The 17,487-nt window shown below is 38.5% G+C and overlaps 1 protein-coding gene across 11 annotated transcripts in view; it reads left to right on the top strand.

Moving 5' to 3' along the window:
- The window catches only part of GIGYF2 (GRB10 interacting GYF protein 2), a 75,654-nt gene that overhangs the window by 11,847 nt on the left and 46,320 nt on the right, over nucleotides 1–17,487 (top strand). For 10 of the 11 annotated variants that reach the window (XM_048313819.1, XM_048313817.1, XM_048313816.1 and 7 more), the window contains 5 exons: nucleotides 140–219; nucleotides 2,803–2,932; nucleotides 5,133–5,228; nucleotides 10,262–10,370; nucleotides 17,148–17,259. In XM_048313819.1, the coding sequence (XP_048169776.1) occupies nucleotides 179–219; nucleotides 2,803–2,932; nucleotides 5,133–5,228; nucleotides 10,262–10,370; nucleotides 17,148–17,259 (488 nt within the window). In that variant the 5' untranslated portion in view covers nucleotides 140–178. The remainder of the gene's footprint in view (nucleotides 1–139; nucleotides 220–2,802; nucleotides 2,933–5,132; nucleotides 5,229–10,261; nucleotides 10,371–17,147; nucleotides 17,260–17,487) is intronic. The other variant, XM_048313822.1, reaches the window with a different exon arrangement.

The raw sequence follows: 17,487 nt of genomic DNA, 5'->3' as shown, positions 1-17,487 counted from the left end.
GGATTTCTTAAAAAAATTTTTCCATGTTGTACATTTTTTCACTTCTTTGCATGTCCAGGTGTGCTTTTGTATTTTGAGTTAATCTATGAAGGGCTGTATCAAACCAGCTGTTTTCATAATAAATATTTTTATTTTTCAGGTTCACGCTTTTTAAAAAAGAGAAATAGAACAGGAAAAAATGGCAGCAGAAACTCAGACACTTAACTTTGGGCCTGAATGGTAAGTTTTGTCTGTTTTGTCAGACTCCAGAACTTGTCTAAAAGGAAATTTTTTCCTTTGTAGCAGAATTTATTATGGGACTGAATGGGATACAGTATCTTTGTTGTTTCATCCTGCTTCACCTCAGTCCCTGGCCTGTGATCGAAATCAATTCATACACAATGCCGATTGACAAAGTGAAGACTAATTTTATAATATTGAGTTGGGTTTTGTGTTATGTTAATGCATAATAATTACCTTGCTGCCAAAGATTTGAGGGAGGTATGATGTCTATGATCTCGGAGGTATGCACAGAATAATTAAAGATGTGCTTATTCAGTCCTTCTATGTGATGCATGTTAATAAGGAAGTTCTTAAAGTCTCCTCACTACACTTACATCTATAGCTAAGCGAGCTTTTTCTTTTCCTGCTTTTAAAAAACCCAAGTCCTGTATGGAATATGGTAAAAGTGAGTTTCATGTCAGTGTCCTGCATGTTTGTATTGAAAAGTGTCAGGAAAAGAGAACTATTGTGTTCAATCCATGCTGTCATATAATTTTGTCAACTGTTGGTTTTACAGCTTGTCTGACTTGCATTGTCCTGGCTTTTGCTAAAGAGCAATTGCACAGCTGTGATTATTCAGTATTTGTTCCAATTTCTTGTTAAAGTATTGGTAATTTCAGTTACAGACAAGAATTCTGGGTTGTGTGGTTTCTGAAGAGTGATTGGTTCCCAAGTGTGTGAATGGGAATGTGGAGTGGTTATAGGAAACACAGTTGCTGCATAGCATGTGGTAGGACTGTTACTGGAAGAACACATTCACTTTTGCTGACACATTTCTATACACAATGTACAGAAATTGGAGAGGATTCAGTGAAGAAATAAGACATGATTTGCAGCCTGTGAAACAATGAGAGCTCAGTCTATTTTGTTAGAATGAAAGAAGGTTAAAGAATGAATTTATCACTATCTATAAATATACCCACCAGGCAGATATCTTGTGCTGGAGCGCTCTTCAGTGTAGGAGACAGACATGATTAGATTCTTGATGGATGGAAGCCAAAGTTATATTAAAAAAAGAGAAGGGGGAAGACAATTCTAAAAAAAGCACATATTTTAGCAGTAGCTTCATTGCTGTGTCATAGTGAGGGGACTCTCATAGTGAGTCTCCAGTTAGTTTAAAATCCAGATTAGATTATGTATGGAAGCATATATTATACTTCAGTGAGTTGTTAGATTCTTACAGGAAAAATGGAACATAAGATTTATAATTTTTCTTTCGGGTTGCCTTATAGTCATGTCTGTCACGTAAGCTGCTGTATCACTTAACAGTCAAACTCTGGGTCACGTTTGACCTGGATTGGTGTTGAGCATTGTACTGAGCCATCTAGTCCTTTAAATAATTCTTCTGCAGGCATGATTTCTTTGGAAGTGGTATGTGGAGGAACTGCCACGGGGTGGCACCAAACTAAAAAAATAAGATCGACATTTGACTTGCAAATGACTTTTTCCTTTCTGTTTAAAGAACAATAAAACAAATGGAAGCATGCTTCAATAATTAGGTGAAAAGTAGCGTCTGAATCACCATTTTAGTTTAGAGCCCCTTACCTTCAAAGGATTTTTTGATTGCTGAGAAGAGCTTTTATTGTTTTACTTGTCTAAGTTGCCCATCAAAGAGAACGTAAGAAAATGGGCAGAGTTTTGTTTCTTGACACACATATCCTTTTGTAAAACGTTCCTCAAACTCAAAAATGCCGAACATTTGAGTAGCTGAGGAAGTGGCTCTGTAGAATGAGACTAAATCACCTGCACAGTGAGAATAATGTATAACGGTAGGATGCGACCTTCCAGAAGTTAAGTAACTTACCTGTGTGGGATGGGAACAAATGTAATAGCATGTTTATCTACTACCATAAATTAGATTGTCGCTTGCAATATCTCTGAAGTAGTGTCACTATATTTTGTACATGTCTTTTTTTTAAATTTTATTTTTTCTTTTATTGATAGCCTAAGTTAAATGGTATATACGCTCTTAAAAAAAAAGCCATTTATTTTAACTTGTGGAAAAGAGATTTATGGTGAGGAAGGATTCCAGAGACACAAGAAGAAACTTGGCTATAAAATTTACTGTGCTATACTGTTAAACTTCATGAAACATCTGAATAAACTCCTTCCTTAGCTTAATATTTGCTGCACTCTCCTAGCATGGTAAGAATTTTTCTTGTCAAAAAGAAGCTGTTGTCATTAAGATGCCCCACTGATTTGTGTGCAGGCTGTGTAAATAGCTTAGGCAAGGCTTTAGGGGGGTATATCTGGCTTGCTATACAGTCAACATAAGAGTTTTCCTGGGGCAAGTTGAATTCCTTGATGTGCTCATGGGAATTTTTTTTTTCTTGCTTTCCTGGCTATGGGTAAAACAAGGGAGGCTCCTCCACTCTTCCTATTGAAGCACTGAGATTTAGAATTTTGAAGTTAAACTGTTAATGTCTTCACTTTCAGTACTGTTATTTATTTTGTGTCAAATCTGTAAATGTGCAGAGGGGTGGTAGCACAGGTGAAGATATTCTCAATTCAGTTTTCATTGCTTTTCTGCTTTCTTTTTAGGCTGCGAGCTTTGTCTAGTGGCGGGAGTGTGACATCTCCTCCTCTGTCTCCGGCTTTGCCGAAGTACAAACTAGCAGACTATCGCTATGGGAGAGAAGAAATGTTGGCACTTTTTCTAAAGGATAATAAGGTGAGCAGGAAGAGGAAGATGGCCTGATGTGTGTATTCCTAATGACAGTCTTGTGATTAGGAATAGTTGTTTGTATTTTGTGATTATGGACAAGGAAATCATGTATCCCTTGCAATCCCAGACTGAAGAGGGCTGATTGGGGGGGGTTTTTGTGTGTGTGCTTGTTTGATTGCACTTCTACCGCATCCAGTGTGTTTTTGGGAGTTTTGTTTGTTTGTATTTTTGTTTGTTTGTGTGGTTTTTGGTTTTGGTTTTTTTGTTTTTTTTCCATTTAGGGGGTAACTTCCTGTACCCCAGAGAACAAAAAAAACCTCACTGCCATATTCAGTCCCAACTTCCAGAGATGACTGTGGGTTAAAGTCTCCTTGCAGCTGTGCAGATTTGCTTGCCTCAGTAGGATTTTATTTAATGTAGTACATAATAGTTATTTGATTCAGCTACAGAGTCAGGCAGTAAATCATATGAGCAGATCATCTGAAAAAAGCAAGAGGTCTCTTATTTATCCCATTTTAAGTCAATTCACTTTAGCAGGTAACTAGCCCAGTGAGAGCAGTCTTCAGGTAGCTCATTTCCTGGGAATCAGGACACAGAAACAATGATGTGTAAATGCGTAAGAGCAGTATAGAAAGTCAAGAACTTCCTTCTGGTTTCACTTCACACAAAGGTTCTCAGTGATGTAAAAGATTATATAAAATTTCAGAGATCTTTCAGGCAAATTATTTATACATTTTGCAGCTGTAAACATTGGGTTTTTCTCTAGGTGGTGACAGTGGTTGGTTAATTGTTGCAGCAGACTGGGAAGTCTGAATCCTCCTGAAAGCCTTACCCTTCAAGGAGGGAGAGACTGCAAGAAATGATGTCAAGATTGTGTCTTGAGCTTGGAATGGAGATGGGCACACACGGCTTCATGTTCCTATCCTGTCTTGGTTGTGCTGATATTCTCGTATAATGCTGGGAGCCCTGCATTACTCAAACATGGATTTAAGGGCATCAAATGTCAAAGATTTTTCTAAGTCTGTTAAGTGTGGGATAGTTTAAAGCCATGCTTTAACATGCAGAATTGTCCTGTTCTACTTCAGGAAACTGCAATTTAAATCTTGATGTTATGCTTGAATAGGTCAGCCAGTCAGAGGTCATTGCTTTTTGCAGTTTGTGTTTGTTATGTCAGATGATGCTGAGACATCTGCTGTTGGGGCTGATTCAGAACAATCCTTGAATATCCTGTGTTATAGGAAGTTTTCCCACCGGTATGAATGGTCCAAAAGAATATTTTCTTCCTATGTGTTTCCCAGAAGGGCATAATGGTTAGAGTATGTCTTTGTTTTGATATCCACATGTTTCCAGGGTGTTGAGTGATTCTAGTTATGACAACTGAGAGGACCCTTGAGAGTGGTTCTAGTCAGCTAGTAGATGTCAGCAATGTTTTTAAGCTGTTGCTTCTCTGATTAAGAGACTGACTGAAAGCAGGAAGACTTCTGCTAGCATATATCTAAATGAAAAAATGTCTTCGGTGTTATGAACTAAATATTTTTGAAGCAGTTGTCCGTTGGCATAATTAGAGCTCACTTTGGCTGTATGTAATTGGAGCTTCTTGTCCACATTCTCAAGGTCACATCTATTGATGGAGGTTCTGATTCAAAATTAGTGTTAACATTTATTTTGATTTAAATCATTAGTGTTCTCTACATAATCTATATAGTTTTGTTGTACTTGGCTTTTCTTGTGTGATTTTTTGGTTGGTTGGTTTGGGTTTGCATTTTTTTTTTTTTCCCTTCTCTCCTGGTTGGTTGTAAATTGGAGTTGCTTACTTTAAATCAAATACAACCTCTGTGCTGGACATGGTAGTTTTGTTAATTAAAAATCTGGCTATAAAAATGTGTTGAAGTTAAAAGCAATAGTTTTTAATTTACCAGATGAAATGTCACTTGATTCTTATTTAAGCTGCAATGATGGGTAGGTTTGAGTTCTGATGTCTGTGGCCTTGTGGGTGGGTGTTGTCTTGTTTATAAGAATTTTTTTTGCTGAGGGTTGTACATTTCCAGTGGAATTATACCCACCCCCAGTAAAAGTTAGTGGAAGTACTGGGTGGATGCAGATAGTTGGCAGAATAAAAATTTTTTGGGAATCAATGTGTGTGGCATCATCCCTGGAGTGGAAATACTACTTGGATGTAGTAGAATGCTCTTTTTCTTTCATCCAGATACCTTCAGACCTTCTGGATAAGGAATTTCTGCCTATTTTACAAGAGGAGCCCCTGCCACCACTGGCACTTGTACCTTTTACAGAAGAAGAACAGGTTCGTGTCCTTTTTTTTTTTTAAATCTTCAGATTGTTATTAGTGTAAAGACATAATGAAGAGTATGCTTCCATTAAGAAAAACAATAAAATTTGAGATTAGTAGGTTTCAGAGTGTAGGAGTTTGAAAACAAGCCAGCAGGAGATTCCAAGTCAGATCTACAATTTAATAGGAAAATTAAAATAGAGGCAGTAATACAGAAATTCTTGACTTAAACTGACAGTGAGAATACAACCTGACACTCTGTTGGTCAGGGTGGTGGTAACAGTCTGATTAAATGGTGGCTGCAGTCCTGTTGGAGTGATAGATGGGATTCTGTTGAAGCGGTGATCCTGGAGAGGAGTCTGGTCCTTCTCTGGAGGTCCAGTGGTGCATATTGAGCTGGTGTCCTCTGGGAATCCAGTGGTAGTGCTCTCCTGGTGTTCCAAGCCTCAGATTATATCCAGATAGGAATGCTTGGTTCCTCCCCCTGGGCGGAGCATCTCACAAAGGGATGATGTAATTCTGAGTCATGGAGATAACTCCCTCTGGGCAGCTATCAGGCCGAGTCATGGAGAAATTAAAGAACACTGCCCCACCTATTTTAACAGCTTATGAAGATGGTAATAAAATACATACTTTTGGTTACACCTTTTCATTGTAACCCAGGACACAGAGAAAGAAATTATGAAAGCATACTGTGTTGGCATAAAGTTTAAATTCTATCCATGCTCAATTATTGTCTTAAATTTGAAAAAAATATTTTTTCATACAATGTTCTGTTGAACAACATTAACAGGTTGTTAAATCCAGGATCATCATCTGGGAAATATTACCTGTTTTTAAAGTATGCACCATTTTCAGATCATTGACATTTTCTACAGTTTTTTACCACCTTCTCTTTGGTACCCATAGAGTCACAGAAGTGGCTAAGTTCTGTAGCTTCAGTTTTGTGTTCTTTAGAGAAGTGCTGAAGCTTTTTGACTGTTAACATTTGTTAAGAAGATGCAGTACTGTTAACTGCTCTGTATATAAGCAGTTGTTGTTTATCTCCTCCTTTGGTGTCTGTAGGTATATAACCATATAGAGGTGTACAAGATAAGACTGAGAACAGGTAGTCCATAAGGATTCCATTTCAAGGATGACTGATCTGGATAGTTTGAAAGCTCTTGCTTTAGATTTGATTCCTGATGGAGAAAACTGCCCACCTTCTATGGATGAATGCCTCTGACTTTTGACTCTGAACTGATTCCCTCCTTCTGGCTGCCAGAACTTTAGATTTTGCAGTTGCTCTCCAATTTGTCATATTTCTTAGCACTTTCCTTATTTCATAATACTGTGGTTTGGTTTTTTGTGGTTGTTTTTTTTTTTTTTTTCTAATAGGAAGCTGAGTACTTTTACTGGCTTGAGTAATTTGATTTTTGCAGGGGTGGTAGTGTTACTATTAGTTTCTTAAGATATCAGAGCATCCTCCTTCCTTTGCCTGCCCCAGACTGTTGTGTTCTTGAATTTTTCATTTCATTTTGTGCCTGGGTGTTTTGGTATATCCTCTTCACTTCTTCTGGGCTGCCTTCCTCTTCAGAGTTGGTCCATATTTCTTGTGTCTCTGTAGGATACTGTCATTTTACACAAGATGCTAATGGTTTCGTTTTTAATCAGCAGTTATATTTGAGTTCACATGGATACACTGGAAGCACTTCATGTCACAGTTTTGTCTTAAAAGGCAACTGAGATTGAGACTATGCTTTTATGGGAAGTCTTATCTTAGCTCCTGTTCTTGACTAGGAAGAGAAGGGATTCAGGCAGCAAGCCCCAGAAATGGTTAGCCAGACATATGGTAGCACACCTAAATGTTGAACCCTTTTGGACATACTGTTTTGCTGATGCATAGTGGAGTCCTTCAGGGAGGACTACAGGCCTTTTACAGTTTGAGGGGATCCTGACTTTTGGTGATTGTCACAGTACTGTCTGCAGAGAATAACACGAGTTGAAGGCTATGGTATTGAAAGTGTGCTGAGTGCAGATGGGATGGTAAGTGCTGCTGAGCTTCAGGGTTAGGTGTGGTCCTCTGCTGCAGTGCCCAGTGTGTCACCAGTCTTGAAAACTCCTGAGGAGTTGGTGCGGACTGTGTCACTGCTTTTTCCTGCTCCTTTTCACCTGTAATCATACAGGAGCCTTTAAGCAGCTTAACAATTCTCTAAAATCTCCAGAAAAATCATAATCTGAAAGAAGAGCTCCGTATTCCATTTTTAAGAAAGCTTTTCCTTTAAGGCTTTCTGGGGACCCAGAGGATGTGAACAATCTGGTTTTTCATGTCCTTTTCTTCCTGTCTTCATGACTGAAGGTACCAAGGGAATGGCATTTTTTAAGTTAGAAATTCTGGTGTTTGTTCCCCATGACATAACATTGTTTGTCACTAAGAATCATATTCAGAAGTGATCTTGAGGTGAATATTAGTGGGTTTGCTGCTAGCTGTGGTGCAGGAAAGTTCTTACTATTAAGATTGACAAAAGAGTTTAAAAACCTTTTTACCCCCTCCATGAATACTTAGAATAGAATTATCGTCTCAGAACCTGAGGGGCAGGGGTTTGGGAGTCCTTAGAGGAGAGGCTGATCAGAACACTAGTACTTTGGCATAGTGTTCAGTTGCAGCTGAGCCTGTCAGGATTACTTTGGGGTTAGATTCAGAACAATTCTTGCTGTGTTATGCACCTGATGGCATTGTGGTTGTATGTGTACTGTGTCAGGGAAGAACTTGTCTCAAGGTGATTTAAAGATGTGTTATCTAGGGATGGATGACAAATAATGTCAGCTTTATGAATTTAAACTTAAATGTGTTTAGTTGTGTAGGATTTAGTTAGATGCTTAAGGCTACAGTGTTCCCTTTAACAGGACATGGACATGCTTTGGATGGAATTGCTGGTTCTTTTTATGTAAAATGTTACTTTCCTGATGATAAAGTTGCTGAGCTAACCTAGATTCAACTGATTCACCTAGCGTGATGTAATAGAATATGTTTATAATAATAGATTTGTCTAAGATGTGTTTCCAGGGTAGTGTCTGTTGAAGCAAAGAAGGTTTCTGCAGATGGCTTTAACAGGGCTTTCCACCACAGAGCACTGGCAATGTGCAGCAAATGTTCCTTTGCCTTTCCTACTGCTCCCCTTTTTTCTATTTACATTAGGAAAGAATTTGGTTGTCTTAATTTTACCTGCTTGCATGTCAGGGAGGCTCAAACTCTTGCTGAATATAATGGAATCCTTTTGTGTCCTCCTTGGTTATATTCCTGACATCTGTTTCCTAAGACATCTTCACTTGCTCCTAAAGCTGTTTTGCAGCAGCTTTGTTCTTTGGTGTGCTTCATCAGCACTGGTCATTGAAGGAATACATTGATCAACAGTAGGGCAATTTTTTCCTTTTGGGCTTTGCTTTTTTATTGTGTACTGTGATCTTACCATGTGGATTGTTACCACTATGCCTTCACTGAGGCAGGCTCTACAGAGGGGAGGGAGAAGTTTCTCAGAGTGCAGGCAGACAAGTCAAATTAAAAATTAATTGGAAAAGAAGGTAAGATTGTTATTTTGTTCTTACTGGAAGAAAAAGGCATAAAAAAAAAAAGAGGAATCTCCTGTGCAAGACAATGATTCTGATAAATAGCTTAAATATGTTTTTGTAGTGAAGTATTTCAGCACTTCACAAAAAAGCAGAAGTATCAACACCAGGAAAGGTGGTGGTTTGCTCAGAGGCAGATGGAGGTGGTTCCTTTTGACTTGCTGTTGAAATGGTTGCTTTAAACTTTAGGAGCTAGCTCAGAAAACAGTCAGATTTACTGGAGGCTGACCATACTATTTTGCCATGCGTGACTGCATTTTTTCTTTCCCCTCAAGTCTAATTAGTTACGAATTCTCTCTTGAAGGAAGATCTACTTTTGTAGGTAGCACATATCAAGCAGTTTCTGAAATGTTTCTGTAGTGTATTAAAACTCCTTCGAATGCCTGTTGGTTTTGATGTTAGTGATGTAGATTTTAAATGGGATGTAATTGCTTGTCTCGTTCTCTGAAGATCTTCAAAGTCATAGTAATTCCAATGAGTTGATGTAAGCACCTTGCCGACTTTAAATTCCTTTCAAGAAGCCTGATACAACAGCTGTTTGGAGTCCTTTGCATTCTAATTATTGAAAACTTGCATTCAGAAAGCATGTGTCAATTCAAGTTTCCTTGTTAATGTTTCTGAACATGCTTCTGAATTCTTTGGCCCCATTTTCCAAGTATTTGTGCTCAGAGAATAGGGCCAGAGTTGGTTATATTTATTTATATATAATATAAATATTATATTTATTTATATAATAATATATTTATATTATTATTGAAATAGCTTTTTCTTTAGCAGTTATTTCATATTAAGCTAAACTTAAATCTTACTGGTGTTTATTGTCTTATGAAAATGAATATCGCTTAAATTTCAGATGCCTTAAGTACACTTAGTTTTTCCTAAAATATGTTGCTCTTGTGATATATTCAAAGAATAAAAAGGCTTATTTCCGCAAAGGAGATTGGTAAATACGATTTTATTCAAGTTCTCTTGGTCTTTAAACGTTCCTGCTTTGCTTAAGAAGTGTAGAATTGGTATTAATTAATTGGTGTCAGGTATAGGCAGGTGCCAGTCTCTTTTTGCAACGGAATGTGTGTTTAACACTGCTGATGTTCTGATGGCTTCTGTGCTGTCATCACCTGATAAAGGAGTAGGTGTTCAAATGCTTACTTCAGAGCACAGAAATCTCAGCTAAGTAACTTGAAAATGCTAATATTGACCAAGATCCTTTTAGAGGCTGCTTCAGCTGCTCATGTATGCATGGAATCCTTTTCCTTTCTAGTGTTAATTGTAGAGAATTTGTAATGAACACAAAGAAAACAAAGCCAAATTTAACATAATGGTAAATGTTTCTGTTTTTTCTTTTTGTTTGGTTTTTATTGGGTTTTTTTGTGTATTTGTTTATGATTTCTCTCTGAAGGTTTTTCCAGTCAAATCTGATTGTGACTCTTTCTTCTTGGCAGAGAAATTTCTCGATGTCTGTAAACAGTGCTGCTGTCCTGCGGTTGACGGGACGCGGAGGAGGAACGGTGGTAGGGGCTCCTCGAGGTCGAAGTTCCTCTAGAGGTCGAGGTGAGCTGCCAGTGGGATGTGCTCCAATGTATCCAGGTGATCCAGGTTAAAGCTGCTCAGAGATACTAAGTGGAGCTTGGCTAGAGCCATGTGTTCTCATGCCCAACTTCTTTTTGCTTAAAGCTTTGAAACCTTTCCAACAAGGTGGTGCTGTAGAATGAATATTGTGTTTAGTGATGATTCTGCACACCTTAGTGCAGAACTGATATCTCTGTTATATGCCTTTGCCAGCTTGATGGGTGGGAAAGCAAAAGGGAGAGGTGGTTTTGAGGTGGAATATGAAATTATTTGGTTCAGAATTTTTAGAAATAACTTTATTAAAAGCATAAAACCAATTTATAAGGAGAGGGTGGAAAAATCTGCGAATGTATTTAAACCATCAAGGTTGTAGTAGATTGTGTTCAGTGTTCTGAAAAGCCATCTTCATTTGTTAACATCCTGAATGTAAACGGGAGAAGGTTAATGGAAAGATGTAATTGAATTTGGGAGACATTTGAGTCTTTCCAGTTTTAGTGCATCACTGTAGTTGATGTCTCATCCAGGATTGCCTCAAACATTTGCAAATGAATTGATAAAATGTGCTGAAGCTATATTGCTAAATTAAAACCAATTTGTTAAACCCAGAATTTATCTTAGCAATTCCCTTTCAATGTATGCACTTCTGTGAACTCTTTTTTGGGGGCTTTATATATAAATATGATGTGTTGCATTTAGAATAGTGAGAAGCTAGTAACTTGGAAATACTGAGTAACTAATATTGTAATCTCTGTCTTTGAGGGTGCTTAGGTGAGGTTTCTCTTAGAGCCCTTTTTAATTTAATTCTACATGTCCTTAACGGGTGATATTTTCAGTAAAATCTTCAGAAAGCACTTAATATATAATTAGATGCTTGACCAGAATTTTGCTTTGACTTAATGTGTTCTCTCATTTCTGTTCTTGTTTCTTAATCCTTCTTTCTTTTTACCTTACATCTCTCAGGTATTTGTAGATTGTTGTCTATCTTCTTGTGGTTGCTTCCCAGCTAAGATGCAGATTTAAACTTTTTATGAGACTTTCACTAGAATTTCCTGTTGCTTTGCCATTGTATTTGCACAAATGCTCAGGGTTTCATTTAAGAAACAAGCGTTTGCATATATGTAGATGTGTGTACTCATCTGGGAGTTGCTTTTTTGTTTTATTTTAATGTGTGTATTTCTACCACCTATGTTTCACTTTTGCTAGGAATACATGTATTGGTTATTTTTTTTTAGATGCATCAAGACGTAATTCTGCAAAATTAAATTATTGCTGCTTAAAATTTGGTGATTTGAGATCATACACCCACTAGTGTGCTCCCTAGTTTCAATATCAAGATACTTCGATAATTTCTAATTTGGCAAACCCTTTATTTTGCTTTCTTTTGTCAAATTTCTCTTTGTTTTCTTGCAGCACCATTAACAATGTCATCCTTATGCAGTGAGCAGTGGGTTGTTTTTTAATTGCCTCCACTAGTTTCAGTGAGGTTGTAAGGCTAAATGTGGCAGAATATGGCTTCTAATCCAGTAATTGTATTACTGAGTATACTTTTATGCATGACTGTTTTGTTTGGCAGTAAAGTTTGATTCCTTACTTTTTAGTGGACAAAACTTAAAATGTATGCAGTATTAAGACTGGGAAACCAGGAATACGTGCAGCAGCTTTCAGACATAGTTCATTTTTAAGATTTGTTAAGAAATACTAGCAAGAACTTTGTTGCAAAATTAATCTTTTTCACTTTCTTTTTTGTTTTATCCTAATTTGATCTTTTAATGTGTTGGAATTGTTACATGGTTTGCTTGTTAGGCTCCTCTGACATTCTTCTGCTAAGCTGTAAAGGACACATTTCTGCAGTAAATTTCTTCAGCTTTCTGAGCTTTCCTTCTTTCGTTGATCCTGGTTGCTGCTTGTTTTCTCCACTCTTCCCCTCTTCTTCCCATGAGCAATTAGTTTTGGGCTCTAGGCATGAAACTTCCCAAAGTTTCTGTATCTCAGCAAAGAAATTAAGGCTTTTCCCAGGACAAAATGGTACCATTTTCATAATTTATACACGTGATGCTGTTGTAGCCAAGGACGTTTTTTCCCATAGTTATTTTTGAAAATTCAATATAGGACTGTTGACATGATGTTTTGATTTATAAAAATGTTGCTTGTAAGTAGCAGGCTTTAAATGCAGTTTTGTTTTTTCAAGTTACAATGAAAAGGACTTGAAATTTCTTTGGAGTTTGTTCACTAAATGAGCTGCCTCACTTAATAGTTGGAAAACATTTTTATTGCACTGCAGAATTGCCTGGGTTCAAAAGGTTTTCTGGTGTTTTCCATGAACTTTACACCGTTGTATGCAACAAAGCTGCTGCCGAGCCAGTGTGGGCTTCAGCTTTACCAAAATGAGATTGCTGTCTTGAAGGGACTCACACCACAGCAACTTCAGAGAGGAATTTGCATGTGTGATTAGATTTGTTAATGAAGTTCCCTCACTGAGGCACAAATCACGGAATTGTGTTCCAGCATTTGAGAACATGAGAAGCAATCTGTGGTGGATTGTCAAGGGGAAGAAATGCTGGTAAAAGGAGTGTTATGGCTAGAACTCTAAATGGGATTCACTTACCAGTATTTAAAAGTGCAAGTTAGCACTCAGTAAATATTTTCTGGGTAGTCACCCCAACTTTTACTGACAATGCTTATGTTGTGATGATGAGAGCATGCTTACTATGTGGAAGTTGCTTTGATTTTTGGTTTGGTTTGTTTTTTAAAAAAGAAGTTGTAGTCTCTAAAGAAACCAAGTACTTGCACGTGACTCTTTTCTAATTGACTTGTTTTCCTGGGAGCTCCCTGTGGTGTGCAGTTAAGCCCTGTGCTTTGTGCTGGCAGGACTGGAATGTCGACATTCATGGATAAGAGCCTCAGATGAGGAGAGATTTAAATAGTCCCTGGAATGGGCTGTAAGCTTACAGACACTTTGTTTTGTAGCTGTTCTCCCTTTGGTTAAGACTGTTATGAAGGGTCCTTTGCTTCCCATTAGAGCTCTTTCCCCACCCACCCTCTGCCCTTTGTAGTCTGTTTTTGCCGCTGTTGGAAAGTGTGTCAATGGCGTGAAAGTGTAATGTTCTCATATCTAAACAGCAATAGTTGAACTACAGTTAATCTGTTTTTCCCAAACAGTATTATGGCTGTGATTGTAGATCCTAAACTCCAGTTATGCTGTAATTTCAAGAATTTGCTTCTTGTATTCTGTAGGGTTTGATTTGGGTTTTTTTGGTAATGACAATTAGAATGACAGTTTGTGCTGTGTCTTACCCTCCTGCTTGTGTTTTACATTTTTACTTAAATTCAAACTCGTCTGTTTTTCAGGTTAGAGACTTGGCTGTTATGATTGCAGTGTCCAGTGGATTGATGTCCTCATCCTGAGGTTTTTGAGAAATTACTGAGATAAAAATGACACAGTTGCTCCACTCAGTTCTTAAATGGAAAGGTTTATTGGCATTTATTGACTTTGCATTCAGTACTTCGTGCAACATATGCACTTAGTCTGCTGCTTGTGTGTCAGGCTTTTTTTTTTTTCAGAAGGGGCATTCTGTTTAAAATAAGCCAAGGAGTGCAGAAGCAGAATGTCAAATGGTGTGCTTACATGTGTAGTTTTATCTTCTCTGCAGGCATTTCTCATGCATTTTGTGACCAGCATTAGCTGTGTCCTAGTGTGCACTTCCAGGTCAGACCCATCCATGTAGTACTTGCTGAATGACTGACTTTGCACACCACAGTTTCCCTGGCTGACTTTGCACACCACTCTTTCCCTTGACTGGCTGCTTCTCTTCTGTAGCTTGGTAGGATCTGTTTGATGTTTCCTGCACCATAGTCTGCTTGGTGTCTGCTGGGGCTGCACATGTGCTTCTGCTGGGCACTGTTGGATGGGTCTGTATTGTTCCCACACATGGATGGGGTGGCAACACAGCCAAGGCAGAGGTGGCTTCAGCAGTCCTGTCCAGTACTATGTGGTATCACTACAGCTGGCGGTTGAGTACTGTGACCCCACAGGTAGCCTTAACCTGAATGTCTAAGATCAATTGTTTGGACATTTTTCAAAGTTATCTTTTAATTCAGACCATTTTGGTGGCTGAACACAACTGAAATACTGATGAACTGTGATATGGGAGTGGTGAGTGGGGGGAGGTTTCTCAGGCTGTGATTTCACATACTTTTAAGTGGCTGTAAGTCATGCTGCTGGTAAAACAGCATTCTTGCTCTCATACAGGACACTTGCTTTATTTGCTGGTGAAATGTCCCATATTGGCAGCGTTCTGGCGCTGGTGGCATGTGTCTGCTCCCAGCAGGCAGCGTGTGCTCACCCTCGCTCACCCTGCAAGGGGAGCACTGCAGTGCTGCTGCCGCTCACTGTACAAGCCTGCTTTGTTTCTGTTGGGAAAGCGTATGCAGCTTTCCACCTCTGCTACCTCAGAGACAGGAGATGACTCAGTACCTCTGTTCTGTTTTGACTCTGTGAACTGCTTCGGCTTTATTATCTCTTGTGAGAAGAAGGAAGAGAGCTTTCCTGTAGTGAAGAAATTAGGCAAAGATTGCTATTGCATGAGCTGCTGAAACTTTTCTTGCTTTTATTTGTGAAGAATAACAACTTTGAGTCCTTTTCCAGGATTTTAGGGGACCCATAATGCTTTAACTGGATAAACATCATGCTGGTTTTGATGTTGTATCATGTCTTCCTGTTTCTTGCCTTAGCAACTTGTTTTACACTCGTGACTGTGGTCAACCTTGTAGTATCAGACTTGCCTTGCATAGTGAAGGTATCTGTGTTTCTAATAACTCTCATAGGTCTGATGCTAATTTCTTCTCTGTTACCTAGAGTGCTCCATCAGCTCTTCTGCCTCTCCCTGAGTTTATGTAAGAACAGCTATACTGAATATGGCAAGGGTTTGCTCAACTCCATAGTGTCCATAGTCTAGCAACAGCCAAAAGGAGGCATCTTGGCAAGAGAATAAGGACTGAGGAAAACACAAAGGTGAAGAGGCTCAGCTGCCAGATATTTGCAGCTCAGTGTATTTCCTGAACCAGATGTGGCCTCTGTTAATGAGTTTTGTTTATCTTCTTTGAGTTTGTCCAGTCTTCATCTGAACTTAAGCATCCTCAAAACTTTGTGATAAGGAAGGCTGCATCTTTGTGATTGTGGGAGATCTGCCACCGATCAGCTTTGCTGGTGATAGAACAAGATAGTTTTGTCCAAAGAGGATGTTAAAATTGTTCCTTATACACCCTGCAACCAGTTCTGCCTGATACAAAAGCAGTTGTGTATTTGAAGACTCTGACTGGCTTATCTATGGATCACTTTCCTTTTTCTCTGCCTGAAAAGCAGCTTTCTGCCCTTTTCCCCTGCTGCCCGTTCTAAGAGATTTGGTATAGAATAGTAGAGAAACTCTTGCAACTGTCATGATTATTTCAAAGTTTTCTAGTCATAAGGCACTGAAACATGGTATGATTCCTTGATGCATTCAGGTGTCCTTAGATTTTAAATGTAGAGGCTTTTTATTACTACTTTCTTCAGAAGACTACAAGGACTTCAGTCCATTCTGAAGGTGTTCATTTCCTGTTTAACTTGGTCATTCTGTCTTACTGCTCCAGATCTCTGGTCTGGTTTGCACCTTGTGCTTTGAGGTGGTTTTTTCTTTGAAGCCAGAAAGAGAGAAATATGAAAAGATTGATGTTTGAGACACTTACACAGCCAAGAATTTGTCTTAGCAGGTGCTTTTTAGGTTCTAGAACTTGACTATAGAGACTGCATGTATATGCAGGCAAGGCATTATCCTGACAACTAGCTGATAGATGTTCCACTTGTTCATCTTCTTCCCATGAGATCATTGAAATGGTAAATTAGCTGATTAAAAACTTGCCATTTCTTCTGCTGGAGAGCTGTGGGAAGAAATGTTTATCTTTTGTAGATTGGGAAACTTCACCCCAGCCATTAATCTAACCAGTGCTGGAAGTTGTTTTGAAGGGCTGGGGATGTGTGTGGGTGTTGTTTTTCTGTTGTGTGTGGCTTGGTTTTTTTTACCCAAACTCCCCACACCTTTTCAAGCCCTGAAGACATGCTTCGAGATGCTTTGCTTGAGGATATGTCTGTAACTTTCTAGCTTGAGGCTTGGTACTTGGTAGCTGTCTATAAAGAATCATTTACTGAAGAGGTCAGTAGGATAATTTTTAAGCTATAGCTCTAATGCGGTTCTTCATTCTGACCTGCCTATAGCCATCCTGTGATCCTTCTTTTCTTCCCACTGATCCTGGGGTAGATTTTTGCTGACAGTCACTAGAACTTAATAGCGGTGAAGCATCCTTCTCCTTTATGACCCTTGACAGCAATAATGAAGAGTACATCTGCAGTGCCATTATACTGGAGTTTGCTGTTAAAAGTAATCTGATTTTTGTGTGTGAAGCACACATATGCAATGTGGATGTTGTGTGAACAACGCATACTTATTTGGTAATTTCTCTTGGGTAAGTATCTGTGTTTTTCTGCATCATATTTATTTTGGAATTGTTTGCCTGTTCTGTCTGGTCTTGCACTTCTTGATAAGAATTTTTGCATAAGACTCTTTCTTCAGTCTTTGTTTCTTTTTCATTTTTGTCCCAGATAATTTCACTGGGGCTTAAGACTGCAAGATTAGTTCACAGGGACACCAGGAAAGGGAAAACCTACCTGATTCTTTCAACTTCTTTTATTATTTATACAAACACTTGTGTTTTTTGTCTTTTCAGGCAGAGGCCGAGGAGAAAGCGGTTTCTACCAAAGAAGTTTTGATGAAGTGGAGGGTGGATTTGGGCGAGGAGGGGGCAGGGAAATGCACAGATCACAGAGTTGGGAGGAAAGGTAACAGAACTCTAGCCCTTAAAGTTTTTTACACACATCTGTTCAGCTTCCATTTGTGCCTTTTGACTTCATAAAAACACTTTAGGAAAGGTAATTAGTTATATCTGTGAGTGAAGTGTCTGAATTTCTAAGATGGAGTCAAACACACAGAAATGTTTCTTGAGGCTTAGGAGCAAGTAAAAGAACATTTTTTGCAAAGAATTTTTCTGATGAGTTCCTGGGAAGAAG

The sequence above is a fragment of the Corvus hawaiiensis genome, chromosome 10, assembly GCF_020740725.1.
Source record: "Corvus hawaiiensis isolate bCorHaw1 chromosome 10, bCorHaw1.pri.cur, whole genome shotgun sequence".
NCBI classification, from domain to species: Eukaryota; Metazoa; Chordata; class Aves; order Passeriformes; family Corvidae; genus Corvus; species Corvus hawaiiensis.
Note: the sequence above shows the minus strand (reverse complement) of the source record. Positions and strands in the feature narration are given on the sequence as shown.